The sequence below is a fragment of the Hakea prostrata genome, chromosome 4 (genome assembly GCF_041222555.1).
Source record: "Hakea prostrata isolate BN-2017 chromosome 4, UWA_Hpros_2, whole genome shotgun sequence".
NCBI classification, from domain to species: domain Eukaryota; kingdom Viridiplantae; phylum Streptophyta; class Magnoliopsida; order Proteales; family Proteaceae; genus Hakea; species Hakea prostrata.
The window spans coordinates 33,135,673-33,156,589 of NC_142603.1; the positions used below are offsets into that span (position 1 = coordinate 33,135,673).

The 20,917-nt window shown below is 39.9% G+C and overlaps 1 protein-coding gene across 1 annotated transcript in view; it reads left to right on the forward strand.

The window, feature by feature from the left end:
- Positions 1-4,994: 4,994 nt before the first annotated feature.
- The window catches only part of LOC149018704 (P-loop containing nucleoside triphosphate hydrolases superfamily protein), a 101,331-nt gene continuing 85,408 nt past the window's right edge, over positions 4,995-20,917 (forward strand). The window contains exon 1 of the mRNA XM_089152862.1: positions 4,995-5,486. Within this exon, the coding sequence (XP_089008988.1) occupies positions 5,362-5,486 (125 nt within the window). The 5' untranslated portion in view covers positions 4,995-5,361. The remainder of the gene's footprint in view (positions 5,487-20,917) is intronic.

Sequence of the window (20,917 nt, forward strand, 5' to 3'; positions counted from 1 at the left end):
GGGCTAGTAGAGGACTCCTGAGATAACCGTTAGGTTATGCGATAGTTATCCCTTTGATGATGATTATCCGCAGCCGTCAGTTTGAGTCTGCTGTCATCAGGGTGATTACCCTAATCCATAAGTAAGATTAGGGCACGCTTGCAGCAGAATAATCTTTCTTCTTCAGCAAGCCATCTTCCGGCTCCGGTTCGCTCGGGAGCGATTCGATCTTCTCCATCTCGACCGGGGTCGAGGGTCGGACCAGGTATGAACCCGGTCAGATCATAAACTCTCCATATCACACATACCCTCTAATTTGGGTCCGAAGAACTACTTGAGCTTACCTATGGACTTTGGCATTTCCAAGAAGGAGTTGTTCTGTGATTTATCTGCGAAGATTAGTGGCAAGCTTAATGGTTGGAGTCTAAGTTGCTTAGTCGTGCAGGAAAAGGAAATCTTCTTAAGTATGTTGTTTCTTATATGGAAAATTATGTAGGTATGCACTTCAAATTACCCTCTTCATATCATGACCATATTCAATCGATAGTTGCTTCATTCTTTTGGAGTAGGTCAGCCTATCAAAAAGTAATACATTGGGAAGTGGGATCAACTTTGTCGATCAAAGGAGCAGGGTGGTTTAGGCCTTCGTGACTCTGAACTTCAAAATCAAGCATTGCTATGTAAAGTTGCATATCAGATTTGGTCAAATCCAAATACATTGTCTGCTTGTTTTATGAAATTTGTATATTTTTCGAGAGGAAATTTCATGGATGCTTCCGTGGGTAATTCACCAAGCTGGGGATGGCGCGGTATTTTGTGTGTGTGAGGGGGAGGGGAGGGGGCCTTAAAGCAAGGATTGGGCAGGTCTATTGGCCGTGGTACCTCAGTGGATCTTTGGGCTAATAAGTGGATTCCTTTTGTGAAATCCACCAGATTTCTACCCCTTTAACCCATGGCTACAAAATCGAGAAAACCGGGCCTCGAGTTGACGGAAAATGTGGGCCATTCAAGTAGAGCCCGAAGGGTTGGAAATGGAACCAATGTTGGTGGATGACCCTTGTAATGACTCATCAACTCTCCTAAAGTTTAAGTGAAGAAAAAGATTAATCTCGATGGTGTAAAAAGGGTGATTTTGGAATGTCCGTAGATCGGCGATGGAGAATCCGATTGATGCAAATAAGGTATCAAATCGAAGATCGTCGAAAGACCTTTCCAAAAAGCCAAAAATCACCAAAATCGGAGTCCATTTGAGGGGTCAACTTGGGACCGGTTGAACGGCCGGTCGACCACCCCAACCCCCCAGCCATTTTCCAACTTCGGGGCAGAATCGGGTTTTTCATGTTTAAAACCATATTTTGAGTTTCTAACCTCTCATACTCGCATTTTAGAAGGCTAGTACGAAGATGAGGCTAAAGGAGGAAGAGAAACCAAGGGAAAGTAAGGTTTCTAACCCTTTGGACGCGTGCTAACACCCGGATCATTGCGGATGTTAGGAAATGTAAGAATCATCAAACCCTCTTCTTTAAGCTTAGTTTTTGGAGTAGTTCTTCGCAATAAATGATAGATTTGAGTAGTTTTTGCTTGATAGGTGTTTTGAATGCTTGCAAATAGTTTCATTTATGTTCCCTTTGGTTGGTAAGTGAGTTGTGCGAGTCGTTGCAAACGATTTTGCATTTTGGCTCTCAGACCCAGCCGAGAGCACTCGCGAGAGCCCAAAATTGGGGCTTTTTGATTAAGATCGAATTAGATCAAATTGAAGGTATACTTAGGACCCTATTGCTTCCAATTAGACATTCCCAAAGTTTCGTTTCGATTCGACTTCGAATCGATGGTGAAATTTGATTTTTGCCAAAACTAGGTTGAGAAAGGTGGGTTCAAAACTAGTTGATAGATTAGGCTTTTGTTGGGTTATTTTGGGAACTTTATTAAAACCCAATTGACTTCTAATTTATGTCTAATGATCCTCTTACATGATTAGGTTTATTTTGATTATAATCACCAACTTGTAAGTGTGACTTTGTGGAACCTTGGAGAGCTTATGATAACTAAAAAGGTGAGGAATATACTCAACCTTATCTTGCATGTTTAATTATGTAATTAAATTTCATTATTGATAATATTGTCTTGTTTTAATATTTATTATCTTGTGATTATGTGTGGGACTTTGCACGAATTAAAGGTAAGCAAGTATATTTGCTTCTATTTTCAATATTCTTTGAAAACAATATGAGAATATATGGGATGGATGAGATTGAATGGATTGAGTGTTTCTTTTACTTTCAAATTCTAAATCATTGATATGAAGATATATGGATGATGTTGAATTAAATTACTCTTTTTATTTTATGTTTCAAACTAGGGTTGTGGGTTCGCCCATTACCCTAGTGAACTTACATGAGTATGCATCTAGACTTAAGTACATGAATGCTAAGTGTCTAGAAGTGTTTGGCTAGGTAACCTCACGAGTACTACTACCCTTCCGGCAGGGGTATTGAAGCCAGTTAACCCGTGATGTTAGTGGCTGGGTCTTGAGCGTCAAGCAGGCCCACTATCATCATAGAGAGGTAGGGTTGCATATAATAGATAAGGGCTCCTAGGCGCTCAAGACCGGTGAAATGATCCGTGAGAGGACATGGAGAGCATCCTGTCCATTATATGTGGACGACCATTAGGTTAAGGGATGGGATCCAACAGATGCCTCCTGTTGAGGATTCCATTCATAGGTGGAAAGGTATTGAACTAAAAGGGCACTAGGCATGAGGGGAGATATCCGGACCATATGTAGTACGAGACTGTATGACTTTGCACTGGGCTAAGATTATCCTTGACACGTGCCAATCTCATACCAAACGGTGATGTGAGAGAGTGGTGACCTATACCCCAACCATGGCTTGACAGGACTTTACCCAACAACCACAGAGAACCCAATAGACGTCTCTTGTTGAGGGAGAGTGACTGAGACCGCCCATAGGAGATTGGTGTACAAACTTAATGCGTGTCTACCATAGAGACTTCATGATAGAGTTAGGAGCATAATATCATAATCATTCATACATCATATCACTATCATTAATTACATTATCGATACTTAAACTATATGTGTGGTGGATCTTGTGTACGAATGCACGATATGATGTGGAATCTTGTGGACGAATGTATGATAAGATGTTGAGTTGACCTCATTGAGTTCTGTTGAACTCATTCCTTTTTGTATGTTTGTTTCTATTAGAATATTCTGCAGGTTATGAGAACTCCTTCCAGTGGAGGATTCGTTGTCGGCAGGCTTTCTTGAAGGAGTGACTGAAGAAGATGTAGACTTGCATGGAGCTTCATGCCTATGCAAAGACTATTCTTATGAGGTTGGATTCCATTAGGGAATCAGTTTAGTTTAATTTCCGCTGCAACAAACTATGTTTCATTCAAACTCTGATGTCCATTTTGATTAACTTTAGATATATGGATGACTGTAACATTTTGATCAATCAAGTTTGATAACTTTATACTTGAACTTGATTTATTCTTGTCCTTTTAATTATGCTATATCTTGTGTTGTATGTAATTGTCACTGAACCTAGGTCTTGCGGTGTATCACCCCCACGGGTATTCGGGTATGGCCGGATCTGGCTGGTGGGGTGTGACACCTTTTATGTTTGGAATCACTCCTACTCGTCCATGAATGTTGTCTCCGCAATGTAGTTGGGTTGTAGAGTTGATTGATCAACTATTGATATCTTGGAAGGTAGATGTTGTTCATGAGGTGATCCATGGAGATGATGTGTAAAAAATCTCTTCATTCCACTAAAACAATTCCTAGGTGAAGATCACTTATTTTGGTGTGTCGGGCCAAATGAAAGATTTTAGGTTAGCTTGCTATCATCATTTAGCCAACCTCAAAGATTTGGCATCACAACAACAAGTCTCTACTTCAAGGATTTCATGTCGACAACTGATTCCATTTAAGGTTTGGAAGATGCTCGGACGTGTATGACTCTGCCTAAAATCCAACATTTCTTATGGAGAGGGTGTATGGATGGTGTTGCTACAGATGCTGCTTTGTCACAAAGAGAAATGCGAGTGCCTGATGTGTGCCTTCATTGTGGTGATAAGGAGATGGTAGGTCACATCTTGTTTGGGTGTCATTATGCTCACATGATCTGGTATGGTCGTGGATTAGGATATAGTCCCCCAACTGGTTCTTCACCATGCTTTCTGATTTTCTCCACTCATGGTCAACAATGCGTTCTTATGATAAGAGGTCTCATCGTTGGTAATGTACGCTGAGTTCTTTTATTATGTGGCAATTGTGGTTAACTCATTGCAAACTGGTTTTAAGCATAAGGAGATGCCTCCTACAATTGTTATTAGAAAGGCTCAAGAGGTCGGTGGTGAGTTTCAAAGTTTGCTAGAAAGTAGGCCTTCTCCTTCTAATTATATAGAGAATATGCCGCTGTTGATGGAGGTGGTTTCACTCCAACTTCATCATTGGTGCGAATTGATGTTTTTTGTGATGCGAGTTGGAATCCAAGGTCGTCTAAAGGGGGTAAAGGTTATGTGTTTAGGGACAACAATCGATCTTGTAAACATTATGTTTCCATAACAAGTGTGTTTGATTTAAGTCTACTTGGGGAGGCTCTGTGCTTGTGACATGCTACTGATGATGCTTTGGTATAGGGTTATCGTCGAATTTGCTTTCACTCGGATAATGCAATCTGTATTGCATATCTTCAATGTCACATTGCAGTAATACCAACAAGCGTGCAAGGTGTGTTAGATGATACTTTATGCTTATGTGCTTAGTTTGACTTATGTAATTTTAAGTTTCTTCTAAGGGCATCTAATGCTATGGTAGATGTTTTGACAAGGATGACCTTGTCTATCTCGGGTAGGTTAATTTTGCCACATTCCACGTTCCGGGACTGATGCGTTGACCCTATCTAGCTGTGTAACTGGGTAATTTAATGAAGTCCTTTGTTTACCAAAAGGAAAAAAAAAAAAAAATGAAGGTTTTTCTTGTAGTTGAGGCCTGAGGGTACACAGATTCCTTTCCACGGTTGAATCTTTGAATAAATCTTTAGCAAAAAAATATTTTTATTTCCCGCCAGGCGGATAGCTTTGTAGAATGCGCCTTAAACATCATACCCTTGAGGGGCAAATCCGTCACTGAAAGGCGCGGAACAGCCAAATCGGCATCGGTCACACCCTTCATTCCTTGCGTTTCTCCCTTCTCCTTTTCCCTTCCTGATAGTACTTCCATTTCCCGTTTAATGCCTTCTTTCATCGTATGAACTATTGTATTAGTTTTTCATGCTTAGAGTTCCCATGCTTCTTTTGGAACTTCTTTGCATGTTTTGAGAAAACCCTAATTTCCTCAAAAAGTTTTACATGGCGAAGAGGATTGCTACCAGAAGGGAGTTGTTGGACCGTTGGAGAGGCATTCAGGAGGATGATGAGGCATCTGGCTCCGATCCGTCTAAGCAGCGTCATCTTCTTGAGGCCAAAGAAAAATGGTTTGCCCCAATTTCGATTGACTTTTCTGATAAATTGTCACTTTAATCGATATCGACGTTTTTAATTTTAAATGACGACGAAAAAGATCGGTCTATTTGATTTTGATACAATGCACTTACTGAATTCAATGTCAGGTTTGTTTCATTTCAGTTGATAAGTTAGAAAAATTTGAATCTTGGGGGACTTTGTCGCGGTTTGTGCTCAAAGTTCAAATTTTGTTAATCCTTTTCTTTGGACCATTAATGCTGTATTGTTAGTTTTCGCAAGTTATGTTGAGAATCTTCTTCTTTTGTAGAAGAATGACTAGGCTACCAGTAAAGTATGCCATCTTTTGAGTACAAGTGAAATATGCTATCTTTTGAGCGTACTAGTTATTTTAAACAGGCGAAGGCACCATGTTTATAGGATTAAATTCTTCAATCAGTTTTAGAAGTTGAAGATAGATTCCTCCTCCTCCATTAAGTACTGCTAATCTCTTAAAGTAAATATATTTACTTGAGTGAGACAGAATGTCCTTGGCATTTTCTTGTTTGCTAGATTTGAAACCGTGCTGTAGGGGGGTATTTGTTGATATTTTGAGAAAGAGAATTGGTTTAGGTTCCAATTTTAATTCAGGTTTGCCCTCTTGTTGTCCAAGATCAGCTAGCTACTGACAGAACCATTAGTGAGGATCTGTAACAGCAAGCTAGAAGCTCAAGCTCTAGGGTTAAAATTCAAGATACGATTTACTGAAATGATTTATGTAAAAGCAAGACAATGAACAAAAAATTTTGAACTGAGAGATAATGAGAAATTAAATTTCTGGCTGAATAGTGATCAAACCAGATTGGAGTTTGTCAATTAGCCTACTGGGAAGGGCTACCAAGCAGTAATGGAACAGCTAAGTTACAGCAGCCAGCCCAGCTAACCAGCCCATGGCTATTTCTTGAACAGGCATTCAGCAGCCATGCAATGGGTCCTTCAGTTAGTTTTTAGTTTGTTTGAGCCCTTGGGTGTTATGTCACTTAGTCCATACTAGACTTATCTAATCAAAGTTAGAACTTAAGCCCAATTTTATCCATTAGTTTGAGAACTTGGTCAGACATGAGCTGGATTGAGGTCTTGCCTAGTTTGTGCCTTTTTCTTTTGACTGTTATTGAAGTGACGTGAACAGCAAAAAGAGGCCCAACAAGAGCTGCAAGAGAGCCTAGTACTTCCAGGCCCATCCGCACACCTCTAGGGGTATTTTAATTCTTTAGGCTTCCCCCCCCCCCTTTATTTAGTTAAGTATTCCAGTTGGGATCCTAATATGATTTTAAGAGTTCCAATTAAGTTTCTTACTTTAGTAGAGTTAGTTAATTGATTAAGGAATTCAGGTTGAAGTCTGGATTTGAATTTGATTTTGTCTTCTAGTCTTGTAAAGGCTATAAATTCTCAAGTTTACCACAGAGCAAATCATTTTTGATGAATAAAATATTGGGAGTTTACAACCAAGGAGGTAATTGGCAGGGTTCCTTTGAGGGGGACCCTGTGGTTGTCTAGATTGCTATTTTCAGTTTTCATCATTAAATCCTGCAATCCCATATTCAGCTTCGAGCTTCTTCTGGTAATTCCAGCATTCCCCAACTCATTGCAACCCTCCCCTGCCCTGCCCTGCCCTGTTTCTTCACAAGGCAGCCCCCCCCTGCAGCACGCGCAGCCCCTTCAGCCCTTTCGCGTAGTTAATTCAGGCCCATATCTACCCTCCCACCCCTCAACTGCCCTAGAACCCTTCCCAGCCCTCCCAGCCCCTTTGGTGCCCCCCAAAACCCTCCTTCTCTCTGGGTGCTCTGTTCTGGTGGTAAAGACAGAAAAGAAAAGAAAAGAAATTCAGAAAAAGAAGAAAAGAAAGGAGAAAAAGCGAAGAAGAAAGGACAAAGGAAGGAAGCCAGAAAGGAAATAAATGAAGAAAAAATAAAGAAAAGAAGAAGACAATAAGGCAAGAAGAGAGAGTTTGGGAAATATCTCATAGATCCTCCAATGAATTTCCCATGACCCATCAAATTCACCCAAACCAAGACCAAAACCCTGGATTTGCCCTAGATTTGACAACTCCTTCCCATCCTCCGTGGTTTACATCAATTGGTCTATGGATAGGGTGAATCATATCACCCCTCATGACGATATTTGCAACCACAGACCAACCATGAACATCCTTGCAAAGATTCTTGCATAAAAAATTGAAGATGAAGATTGGAGGAGGAGCAGCCTCTTCCATACTCGATTAAGGGCTGGTAAGTCAGTAGTAAGAGCCATCATAATGGGTGCTGTGCGAACATTATCTTTGAAGTAGTGTTACAAAGGGCTAGGCTACTGGTTGAAGAGCATCCAAAGCCATATTCGGTTGGGCTCTTGATGTGAACACAGTGAACCCCTTGGCTGAACCATAAAGTGGGCCCCAAGGCCACCCAAGCAAGCTGGCCAAACCCTCTAGGAGGAGTATTTTGGTCACTTTAGCCCTAATTTAGTGGCTGGTTTATATTTTCAGAGTTTGATCTTTATTTTCGGAAGAGTTTCAGTCAGTTAGAAAGTCTAGTTTGAGTTGTGTTTGAGTTGGTTAAGTTGTGGATAAGATAAGACTCTTTTACAAAGAGGGATCCTATCTTTTAGGTGGGTTCTTATCTTTTAGGAGTTTTTCTTTGATTAGAGTTTGTTTTGAGTTAGTTATTGAGTCCTTGGTTATCTTAAACTTTAGCACATGTGCCATTAGAATTTTAATTAAAATAGAATTCAGGCATGTGCTTATTAGAGTTTGAGAAAGTTACGTTTTATTTTCAGCATGTATCTTTTTAGATTCCAAAAAGAGAGATGAGCATTTAATTACTTTCAAAAGTGGATAGCATAGAAGCCAAATAGATTTCTTCCTAACTAGAAGGACTGATAGATTGTTGTGCAAGGATTGCAAGGTGATATCGGGGGAAAGCTTAACTGCACAACATAGACTTGTGGTCTTGGATATGTGCTTAGTCCCAAGAACACATAAAAGGTCCAAGGTAAACTATCCCAGAATAAGATGGTGGAATTTGAAAGGAGAGTACTCTAAATCCTTCATTAATGAAGTAGTCAAACAAGGAAAATGGGATTTTAAAGGGGATACCAATGCAATGTGGAATGAGATGGCTATGTGTATTAAGAAAGTGGCTAAAGATGTTCTAGGTGAATCAAAAGGAAAGATCCATTCTTATAGAGAGACGTGGTGGTGGGATAGTGAGGTTCAAGCTGCCATTAGGAATAAAAAAGCTAGTTTTAAGACATGGCAAAGAACTAAGGATGTTGAGGATCTTCAAAGGTATAGGTTAGATAGAAATGAAGCTAAGAAAATTGTGGGAAAAGCAAGGGAAAGGAAGTATGAAGAGTTATACAATAAGTTGGGCACAAAGGAAGGGGAAAAATCTATTTATAAGATAGCTAAGATGAGGGATAGGAAGAGTAGAGATCTTGACCATGTTAGATGTATTAAAAATGGAGATGGTAAAGTATTAGTTTGTGAGGAGGATATTAAGAAAAGATGGGAAACCTATTTCTCTAGTTTACTAAATGAGCATTCTTCAAGCACTTATGTTTCGGACGATTACACTTTTCACCAAGGCACTCGGTGTCCGAACTTATATACGTAGAATTTCGATGTCCGAAGTAAAAGAAGCCTTAAGGAGGATGAAACTCGGCAAGACACAAGGTCCTGATGAAATCCCAATTGAAGTATGGAAGAGCTTAGGAACCCATGGACTAGTTTGGTTGACTAAGTTGTTTAATAAGATTATGAGCACAGGGAAAATGCCAAATGATTGGAGGAGAAGTGTTGTGGTTCCAATTTACAAAAATAAAGGAGATATTCAAAGTTGTAATAACTATAGAGGCATTAAATTGATGAGCCATACGATGAAATTATGGGAGAGAATAATTGAAACCCGGTTAAGACACTTAACTACAGTTACGGAGAACCAATTTGGGTTTGTGCCGGGAAGATCTACAACGGAGGCTATTTACTTAATTAGGAGACTTATGGAAAGGTATAGAGAATGTAGGAAAGACCTTCATATGGTATTTATTGACCTAGAAAAAGCTTATGATAGAGTCCCTAGAGCGTTAATTTGGCAAGTACTAGAGAAAAGAAGTGTTGCAAGTAAATATGTAGATATAGTTAAGGATATGTATGATGGTTCGGTGACTAGTGTTAGAACAATGGGGGGACAAAGTAATGAATTCCCGATAACAGTTGGGCTACATCAAGGGTCAACTTTAAGCCCATATCTATTTGCACTGGTAATGGATGAATTAACCAAAGACATTCAAGATGAGGTCCCTTGGTGTATGCTTTTTGCAGATGATATTGTGTTGATTGATGAGACCCAAGTGGGGATTAATACCAAATTAGAATCATGGAGAGTAGCTTTGGAATCAAAAGGCTTTAAACTTAGTAGATCGAAGACAGAATATCTAGTTTGTAACTTTAGTCATGATCGGGCAGATGATGAAGTGGTGATACTTGACGATAAAGAGATTCCTCAGAGTGATTGTTTTAGGTACCTAGGTTCAATCATAAGTAAAAGAGGTGATTTAGAAGATGAGGTTTCCCAAAGAATTAAAATAGGGTGGATGAAGTGGAGAGGTGCATCCGGGGTCTTATGTGATCGGCGTATTCCATTAAAGCTTAAAGGAAAATTTTATAGGACCGTTGTCCGACCAGCTATGATGTACGGTGCAGAGTGTTGGGCTGTTAAAAAGAATCATATAGATAAACTCAGTGTAGCAGAAATGAGGATGCTAAGATGGATGAGTGGCAAAACTAGGATGGATAAGATAAGAAACGATCATATTAGAGTTGGTCTGGGAGTTGCTCCCATAAGTGATAAGCTTAGAGAAAGTCGTTTGAGGTGGCACGGCCATGTTCAACGGAGACCTATAAATGCTCCTGTTCGGAGAAGTGATATAATCCATATTGAAGGAACTAGAAGAGCTAGGGGTAGACCTAAGATAACCTTAGGAGAAGTGGTGAGAAAGGATATGTATAGCTTAGGCCTTGTATCTAGCATGGCCTTGAATAGAACCGATTGGAGGGCAAGAATCCATGTAGCCGACCCCATTTAGTTGGGAAAAGGCTTATTGTTGTTGTTGTTGTTGTTGTTGTATCTTTTTAGATTCCAATTGAAGAGTCCATGTTATGTGGTGGGATCCTAGTTTGTTATGGAATCCTACTTAGTGTTAGAGTCGTTTAGTAGGCTATAAATAGCCTAGTTTTTCTTTGTAATTCTTCTGGTCTGATTATCGAATAAAAAGTTATTGAGTTGAGGACCCCCGGGTTCCTGTTGGGGGGGGGGGCCTTGGCAGATTTTTAGTAAGTTCTTCAATATTCAGTACCTTCCTTCAAACTTCTTCAAGGTTCAAGAATTCTCTCTACAGTCTTCAATAATTCCAGCAGCCATTACAACCACAACAGCCTTCATCAAGTAAGTACAACCCCACCCCCTGCCCTCATTCCTATGACACCCTAATCCCTCCCCAGCCCCTTCCTATCCCCCTCCCTCTTCTTCTAGACCACCGCAGGTTTCTCCTCACCTTTTCATATTCTTCCTTTTATTTTCCAGAATATTTTTGGAATTTTCGAACTTTTTCTTAGACCTAAAATTCAAAGTCAGATCTACAGCAATCTAGCCGTTAGATCTGTCCCAAACTTTAGGAACATCATCCCCCTAATCCTACTGACCCTCTGTCCTAATTTCAACCCAATCGGATGAGAAGCCCTAACCCTAACCAAGAGTCCTAAGCCAAGTAAGAAACCTAGTTTGAACCATAGCCTTAAACGATTAATTCTTCTGAAATTGTAAAACGACAAAATCAGAGTTAGTTCTAGCCTAACCAAACTTTTGAATCATTCCATACTCAACCCTAGAAGCCTTAAAACATACAAAACCTAACTTGTGAAAATTCCAAGAGGGATTAAAATGATCCTCAGAATCAGCAATGCTTTGAGTATCTTCAATATAGCCAGGATTGACTGGGTGATGGGCAGCAACTTCAACTATCTTATGAGGATTGGGAATTAAAGCAACATCATTAGAAGCAACTTGAAAGTCGACCACTTCAGCTGCTATATTTTCTTGGCTTTTGGATTCAGCAGGAGGATCAACCTGCATATTAAAGACTGGGGGAGCAATATCTGGAACATCTGGAGCATGGTCTCCAATGGCATCTGGAACAACATCAACATTGGGAACTACATCTGGGACAGCATTATCTAAGACAGGAACAGGTGGAATAACATCTAAAATAGGTGGAATAACATCCAAAACAGGTGCTACAACATCAGGAACATTATCATTGGGAGCAATATTCTCCTCAAGGGCTTTTTCAAAAGAAGGGCCAAAGTCATTTCCGCTCAATAATCTCACCTGCAGCATGAGTAACAATTTCTTCAGCCATTTTCTTCAGTTGATCAATCAAATAGTCAAAAAACTCGTCACCTTGATTGCCAGGTTCAACCACTTTTTCAAAGGGGAGTTTATCACCATCAGAAGGATGAGCTGAAACTGGGGGAGTAGAAATTTCATGGTCTGGAGACTGGACAGATTCGGTGGCTCTTTCTACACTCTTTTTCTTGGGTTCAACATTTTTCTTGGCAGAGGATGACATAAGAACCTTTTTACCTTTGCTCTTCTTGGTCGCGGTCAATTCTTGACCTGAGGAGGGACCCATGGAGCAAAGTCTCCTCCTTGAGGTTCTTGCTTTTCCTGCAAGATTCTCATCAACCACTTCCTTAACAATTCTCACATCAGTACTTTCAAAGTCAACATTTTCTTGATCAGCCTTCTCCTGATTAGCTTGATCCTTCTCTTCAACAACTTTCTTTTTTACATTTCTGGGTTTCCTTTTTTTTGGGTCTCATCAGAACTGTGTTTATCCGTCGAACAATCGAAGGAATGTTTTTCTTTCCTTTTTCTCTTCTTAGACTTGGACCTAGTCTCCTTTTCTTCATGAACAACTTTTTGAAGTTTAGCAATGCTGGTGGCTTTCCAAACCCCTATTCCTGAAGAAGGTGTCAGATCAAAACAGAGAAATAGTAAAGGAGTATGCACAACTTAACTGTGGGAAAAAGGAGGAATGTACCTGGAAGAAGGCCATGACTGGGCAGTCCTTCATCAGTCTTGAAATCACTCAAATCAATCGGTTCTCCAGTGGGAATCAAATTCCAAGTATGTTGGTCATATTCACTGAGAACAGGACACTGATTCAGAGAAAGGAAAGAATCTTGGGTATGCAGACTCCACCGAGAGCGGTATTTGGAAGAGCAATGGCACAAAAGAAATACTTTTATCTCCACCCCTTATTGTCATGACGGATAGAAGAATCAGAAAAAATAGAATAGCTGCCTAACTCATTAGCAATGCAAGTTCTTCTGGAAAAATGAATGTAGCCATGCTCACTTCCCACTTTCAGGGTGTGATAATTTTTGAAGAGTTCAACAAAGGGGATGTGCCCCATTTTCTGAATGAAAGCAAAAAAACAGTAAACAAGTCTCCAACTATTTGGAGTAAGTTGGCAAGGACAAATGCGGTAATAATCAAGAAGAGATTGAACTATAGGAATTAGAGGAATTCTGAATCCAAACTCAAGGTGACTAAGATAAACATCAATGAGTCCAGGGTCAGTGGTATAGGGATAGTCAGAAGGTCCTGGGACCCAAGCTCTAACTTCAGGAGGAAAACAGTAATCCCGCAAGTAAGAAGGCAGTTCAGACTTCTTAATCTTGGAAGGATACCACTTTGGCCCAGCATATTTCGGGTTCTTCTTCTTCTCTTTTGTAATGTCTAAGGGCTGATAAGGAACTATCGCCTCATCATGGGCATAAGGGATAGGTTCCCAATCTGGCGGAGTTTGGTAAGAAGGAGGAACACTTAGGGTTTTTTCAGAGCCAACATTTGAAGGGGCTCCCACTTTACTAGAAGAACTTGAACTAGAAGGATTGATGGAATGATCCATGAGAAAAAAAAAAGGAGGAGAATAAAGACTCAGAGACTCGAATGATGTTTAAGAAAAATGATGAGATAAGTTGCAGACAACTTAAGAAGTTAAGAGAGGTCGAAGGAAGGTTATGGAAGAAGAGAGGTGACGAAGAGCAAATAAATATAAGGAGTGAAGTAATGTGATTGGAAACTCTTGAAATTTGGAGGGAAGATATACGATGATTCGAATGAAAGGTCATGGATCGATCGGAATTGACGTATGAAATTAATCACTTAATTTGGGAACAACACAACTAGACACGTGGATGACATAGGAAGTTGAGAAAAAGCATTGGAATCATGCGATGGAGAGTAAATAACATCTGGAATCGTGCGTCAAAGAGAGGATAGCGTCTATAAAAACCGAGGGGTTGCATTTATGAAGGGATGAAAAAGGCTGATGGATGAAGATTTTCAGCTGATACTCGAAATTGTTTGGGGGCTGAGTACAGTTGTTTGATGATTATAATGGTTGACTACTTTCCCAAGAGGAGAAAAACTCACTTTTCAATGAAGGTCAGGCCGTAAACCATGATCCGGATTTTGGAAAATCAAAATTACAATTTCAGAAATTAATTTCGACGGTGTTAGAAGTTCAAACGTTGATGAGTCAGAACTTCGCCATGTGGAGGATAAGATCAAAATTAACATCTTGGGTTGAATGCTTAAGCGATAACAATTAACTTCAAAAGGCAGATGCAAAGGGAATGGCTCTGATTGAATCCAGTATCCATTGATGATCTCTCCAACTGAGTTGAATTGAACGATACCCGATGAACTCCCAAGATCAAATGATGAGCTCTACAAAGCTATAGATTGACCTCAGAATCTCTGATGAACTAATTTGATTGAGGGCTGAGCTCGGATGTTTCTGATGAGCTCCACAGGTTGACAGATGAGCTCAGAATTCTGATGAGCTCTACAATGCTATAGATTGAACTCATAATTTTTGATGAACTCTCTCAACTGAAGGATGAACTCAGCGTCCAAATAATCCTTCATAACTGAAGATGAGCTCAAGTACTGAAGAGTTCTCACAGCCTACGCTTGACTAAAGCGAATCAGGGATGATTAAGCAAAAAGTAATTTATTGGTCAGAGGAAAGATCAAAACCTCCTGACAAGAGTCTCAATTTAATTTCAATCTGATCAACAGGCTTGGGGGCTCGTTTTACGAATAAATTACCCTAACTCCGGTTTATGACCGTTCGACCGGATTCAGCTAATGATACAAGTCATTTTACAGGTTTGCTCGAATCATGACCATCCGATCCGAACTTTCCACTCCGACGACCATTAGCAATGAAGAGTCACGTGAAAAGCCTATAAATAGGGACAAGATACTCACAAAAGGTAAGACATTCAAATTCTCACAAAAGCTCACACTATTCCCGCTTATTTTCCATTAAAGCTCCTCGGGGAGCTCTTAGTGAGCTTTGAAACACTACTTTTCGATCAACTACTGACTTGATCGTCGTAGACGGAACGTCGATCCAGCTAATCGGCTCCGTTTTTAACAGCTTCATTCATCTTGCAGGAAGTGTGAGTTCGAACCAGATTGATTAGATCTGAGTGTTTGGTGCGAGATTCTTGGTTCACAGACCTCGGTGAAATCTGCACCAACAATTATATTAGAGTTAATCTGGGAGTAGCTCCAATAAGTAATAAATCTACCAGAAAGTCGTTTGAGGCAGCATGGCTGCTCAATGGAGGCCTGTAAATGCCCCTGTATAGAGAAGTGATATAATCTAGATTGAAGGAATTAGAAAAACTAGGGGCCAAACCTAAGATGACCTTGAGAGAAGTGGTGAGAAAAGATATGCATAGCTTAGGCCTTGTATCTAGCATGGCCTTAAATAGAGCTGATTGGAAAGAAAGAATCCATCTAGCCGACCCTATTTAGTTGGGACAATTATTGTTGTTGCTTTGTTGAGGACCTGACACACCTTGTTGTATGGTTAGACAACAAGGAAGATGGGGAAGGGTTTAGGGAAAGCCCTTTAACCTATTCCGTTTACTTGAGTTACTAGATTGACTAGTCGATGCTTTTGGGCCTCGTCCCACTATGCTTCTACCCTACCGGAGGGTCTCCCTTTCTCCATTTCGTCTTGTTTAAATTGTTCACTCCTTAGGTATGAGGAAGTCAAGTCTTATGCATGGGTACAGTTAGAGGTAGAGTTAAGGTTTTCACTCTTACTCTCCTTTGTCTGAACCTGTGATCGATTTTCATGTGTTAAGGTCTTCGAGGGCGAACCTTTTGCTTTTAACACGGGCGAAGGAGCTCAAAAAGTATAAACGGCCAGCCCCCTCCTACGTTGACTCTGATGCGAGTTCCACAAGTTTAGGGAGTCTTACGACGTTCGCGTAGTATTGATGATTCACATAGAGTATATGATGTGAGTTTGGAGTCCCACACCTGTTGGAAGACTGAGGTTAGGGAAAGCCCCTAGAACTCTTGCCAAGCAGGCTGCAGCACCCTAATAAATGGATTACATTCAGTCCTTGGTTCTTTTACAGCATTCTAGTTTTAAACTCATTTGGAATTCATACCACAATTTGAAATAGCCAAAATAGAAATGTAATTGACACAAAACATTTGAGAGCTGAACTGTATGTTAAACATCACCTTGCATGGAGAAGGGCACATCTTGCTGTGATATTGGATTCTCATATCCCAAATAAAGAAACAAGTAAAACCAAAACAGAGAAAAACCATCTTAGAGTTAAATTGTCAAAGGTCTTATGTACATGAAGAGACCAATAAATATGAAGTAACTATCGATTAAAGAAATATTAAGTTCTCAACCTAAGAAGCCCTAGTGCCCGTAAGCGCTTAGTCCATTCACATGAAAGGAAAAGATGCCAGATAGACGTGGCATATATTCCACTAATCACACAACTGAGATCTGTTGAGGTCCATTTAGAGCATGGTTCGAGAACTCACAAGGTCTTGCTGAGATTTCACGAGATATGTCACTTTTTTAGCTAGGTGAGACAAGACGAGTGGTGAGATGAAAAATTTACATATGCTGAGATCTCACTCATATCATGTATCTCTCGGACATATTTCATGTATCTCAGATATCTTGATAATATCTTGGCCACCTTGGTTATATCTTGGATATATCTCGAATTCTCGTCAAGATCTCACCGATATCTCAGATATCTTGATAAGGTCTCAGAATTTTATTGTAATTTATACCCGTCATGTCATATGAACTTTGTAATTTGAACTTCGATGATGAACATATGCAGTGTATGATATATTATATTTTTTTCAAGTCTTGAACTGATGGGGGGGGGGGGGGGACAGAACACAGAAGAAAGAAACAAGAATGAAACCTGAGGAGACTTAGAATTGTAGCAAGGGAAGAGGGAGAAGAACACTCAAAAAAGAAGAGAAGAGGAGAGAGAGAAGGTTGAGGCTGATCTTATTAATAGAAGAGACATACTTCAATAATAAGACAACTATAGCAGGACTCTTGGCAGTCTAAAATGGACCAAAACTGATCTTATTAGGACTTTTAGCTTTCTAAAACTAACTAATTATCCTAAGTATCCTACCCAAATTAAAAATCTGATTACATAAATATCTCATAAATAAATAATAAAATCCTACATTATCTTTAAAAGTCTAATGCAAATCCTATTTTATCTCCTTAGAATCTGGATTTAGGGTCCACCAAATAGGAAGAATAATCTCCTAGCATATTGTTCAAGTTACTGTAGCATCAAAAGTAACTGGTTATGTTGCATCAGATTTTTCGTCTCATAAAAAACTCATCCTCGAGTTTCATAGAGAAAAGAATCTACCTCACTCGATCGGCATTGCAAAAACAGGATTTGATGGGTTGTTGCAGCATTATTCGTTCACAACCGTTGGGGAAAGAAATTAGAGGAAATAAAAAGGAAGGGACATAATAGAAAGAAAGATTTTAGGGAGGAGAAGAAAAATACGAAACAGAGATAAGAATGTTGTAGAATTTACGAGAGATTTGAGATTTACCAAAGTTTAGCATTTAATGCCAATTAATGTGGGACAGAATTGGGAAGAACAAAACAAGAAACCTGAGGAGACTCAGAGTTGTAACAGAGGAAGAGTGAGAGGAACACTCAAAATAAGAAGCAGGGAAGAGGAGAGGGAGAAGGGAGAGGGGACTACAAATGTAAAAAGCTCAAGATTTGATTCATCTTTTCTAGGGGTGCAAGTTTGGCCCTGACGGCGCTAACCCGCCGCCCTAAGCCCGCCTTGAGCCCAAATAGGGCTTGGGCTCAAAATTTTGGCCCTGAGGGCGGGCTAGGGCCAAAATATTCTAGCCATAACTAGGGCCAAGGGGAGGCCTGGGATTTCTCTTTGGCCCGTCTGTCTCAACCCGTCCTTGATTTTTGGCCCTTACCCTAGCCCTGATTTTGGCCTTGATTCTAGTCCTAATCCTGTCCCTAATTTTGTCCCTGATGCTTGATCTTAATGAATTAGGAGCAGGGACAGGGTTAGGGCCAATCAAGGCCAGGGCTAGGGCTAGGGGCAGGGCCAAAGACAGGGCCAATCAGGGCTAGGGACAGGGGATAGGGCCAATCAAGGTGGGAATGTGCTTGGCTTGGCCTGTAGGGTTTAGGGTTAGGGACAATAATCCTTGGCCTTGAATTAGGGTCAGGGCGGGAATTGACTTAGATTAGAATATATAGGGCGGGGCTCGGGATTGCAAAAGCCCAGCCTAGCCCGACCCTGTTGCAGCCCTAATCTTTTCCATCCCCTCCTTAATAAGCTGATTACTAGTGTTTAAATAATGAAAGTGGCACTCTAATGAGAAAACAACTACAATGGGTACCATGGCACTTTAAAACTAACTAAAACTGATCCCACTAGTACTCTTAGCAATTTAAAACTAATCCTAAATATCCTTTCCAAATTAAAAATCTGATTATATAATTATCTCAGTTAATAAATAATAAAATCATACATTATTTTTAAACTCCCATATAGAACAACATCTCCTTTTTTTCATCACCTCGCAAGCTAGATTTGGGGCCCAAAAAATAGGAAGAATAATTTCCTAGGTTACCGTTCACATTTCTGTAGTATGATTAGTAATTGGAAATGTTGCATCATGAACATTAATGTATTCATAAAAATTAAGAATATGAAGTGTACAATAGATTTATAAGCGTGCATCTTTAGTGCAGGGAATTTAAAGTTGGAGATGAAAAGGAATTCATATATATTTTTATCAAACCTATGGCCTCCATTGTCTTTAGAAGTCCTAAAATAGACTGGACAGCAAGTCTTAGCCTAAAAGACCTTTTATAAGTTACTTAGTTGGGCTATTGAGGTGGGAGAAAAAAATTACCACAACTCATCGAGATCTTGGTTGTTTGGCCAGTGAGATGGTTGGGGGGCGGGGGTGAGTTCTCGAACCATGATTGAGAAATAATGGCCTTCATAGTAGAAGATCTTGTAAGATCTGGGCCGAGATCTTGGTTTTCCAAGAGGTCGTGCCAATATTAGATACATGCCATAAAATACCAAAACCCATCCTAGTTCTCGCCTTCTCGGTCGAGTTGAGATCTTGGTCCATCTCGCCCCCTTTTTACCCAATCTTGCTCGAATTGAGATGAGATTCCTTATTTCACTCAACTCCTCTTGGTCTTGTCTCGACACCAGTGCTGTGTTCTTCATTTTTGGCGTAGTTCTAACTGGAATCTTGCTGGATTTTCGCTTGCAAGACTTCTAAGGAGTCCTTAGCTCATCTACAACAACAAAACGACTTCAATCAAGGGTATTTTAATGTGTTCTTCAAGCAAGAACTTTTTCCCAAATTTTTTTTCTTCCAAATACTATGTTATGAATAGTTTAAGTTATTTGATGTATCTTATCACTTGGTTTTCATTGATATGAATTTATGGTTTTGCATTTCATATTTTATAAGATAAGATTGCATGTTCATTCCTTCAGCATTTCGGTTTCTAACTTAGGGTCGAGTTAGAACTCATACGTAGGCTTGTTTTCTCACAAATCTAAGACCACCAGTGTGTTTAGAAGGCCTGAAATAGTCTAAATACCAAGTTTCAGCCCAACCTAACCCTTGACCCCCTGAGATGGGCCCTCGAGTTAGCCCCAATTTTTCTACCTTTTCCCTGCCAAGATATTGGTTTTCTGGCTGACTGACTTGAGGCCGAGATTTCTTACCATGATGGCCTTAACTGGAGCTTTGCATTCAAGACACACCAAAAAGGAAACACTTTAAAATTAGATAAATTAGAACGCCTTCAGAAAAACCCTTCCACCAAGAATTTAAATTTGAAGCACCTAGAATCACACTATTGATATATTGAGCAGTCAATTTAGTGAATAAGGAACAATGCTTAGAGAAGCAATAATCTACCTATCACTATTGTTAGAGAGGCGAAGATGATTAAAGAACTCAAAAAATTCAGGTGTAATTGATTAAGGGATATTAGCTAGGTTCCATTATTTCCCCACCACACTTAGCAACTCAGAGACAATAATTAAAACCAGGTTTGTATTAAGAAACAAGATTGTGGCCACGGATTGTAGGGGCTCAAGGGTCAAATAAAGAAGAAGTTGAGTAACCGGACTCAACAAGAGGAGAAAACTATTTTATAGAGCCAAGACAAATTGTGAGCAATACTCTTCCAAATCCAAGTTCTTCCCTTCGTCAAAGCCTTGGGATAAAAAAGTGGACAAGTTACAAAAATAAGGAGCCTTCAGCACTTGAGCCTTCAGCACTTGAGCCCACAGGGACTCTTCACCACTAAAGAAGATAACCTACCTTAATAATTAGAGAAAGGTTTCCCTTACCACTAGAGTTCCCATTCAAAAAATGTGACCTAACAGCATCAATATTCCTGCAGATTTACCTGGGGAACAAAAAGCATTGCATTGAAAGGACTGGAGGGCATAGCCTATAACACTGATTGTATAAGAATTTTCCTCCTTGCACTGGATAACATGTTGCTTTTCCATCCAGCAAGCTTCTCCCTCAGCCTGGCCACTAGAGGCTCCAAATCTCTTACCTTTGATATTGAGTGGAATAAATTTGCACCCAAATAGATTGCTTTTCTTGACATTTCTTTGATTCTGATCACACCATAGAGCATGAACCTATCCTCAGAAGACATTCTTGCTAATTTTTTTTTTCTCTTCCCAAGGTTAACCTCTTGACCTGAAAGATTGCCAAACAGCTCTAAAACGGATTTGATGGTCAGAAATTCCTCCTTAGAAGCTCAGCAAAAGATAAAAGTATCATAACCAAAAAAGAGACGCAGGAAACCTTGTGGTGCATTCCCCGGCAACTTGAGTCCCTTTAAAGAGGCCAAAGGTCTGAAGTTCGTTAAGAAACCTAGACAAAACTTCCATAACCACAAGAACAAGCAAGGACTTAAAGGGCATCC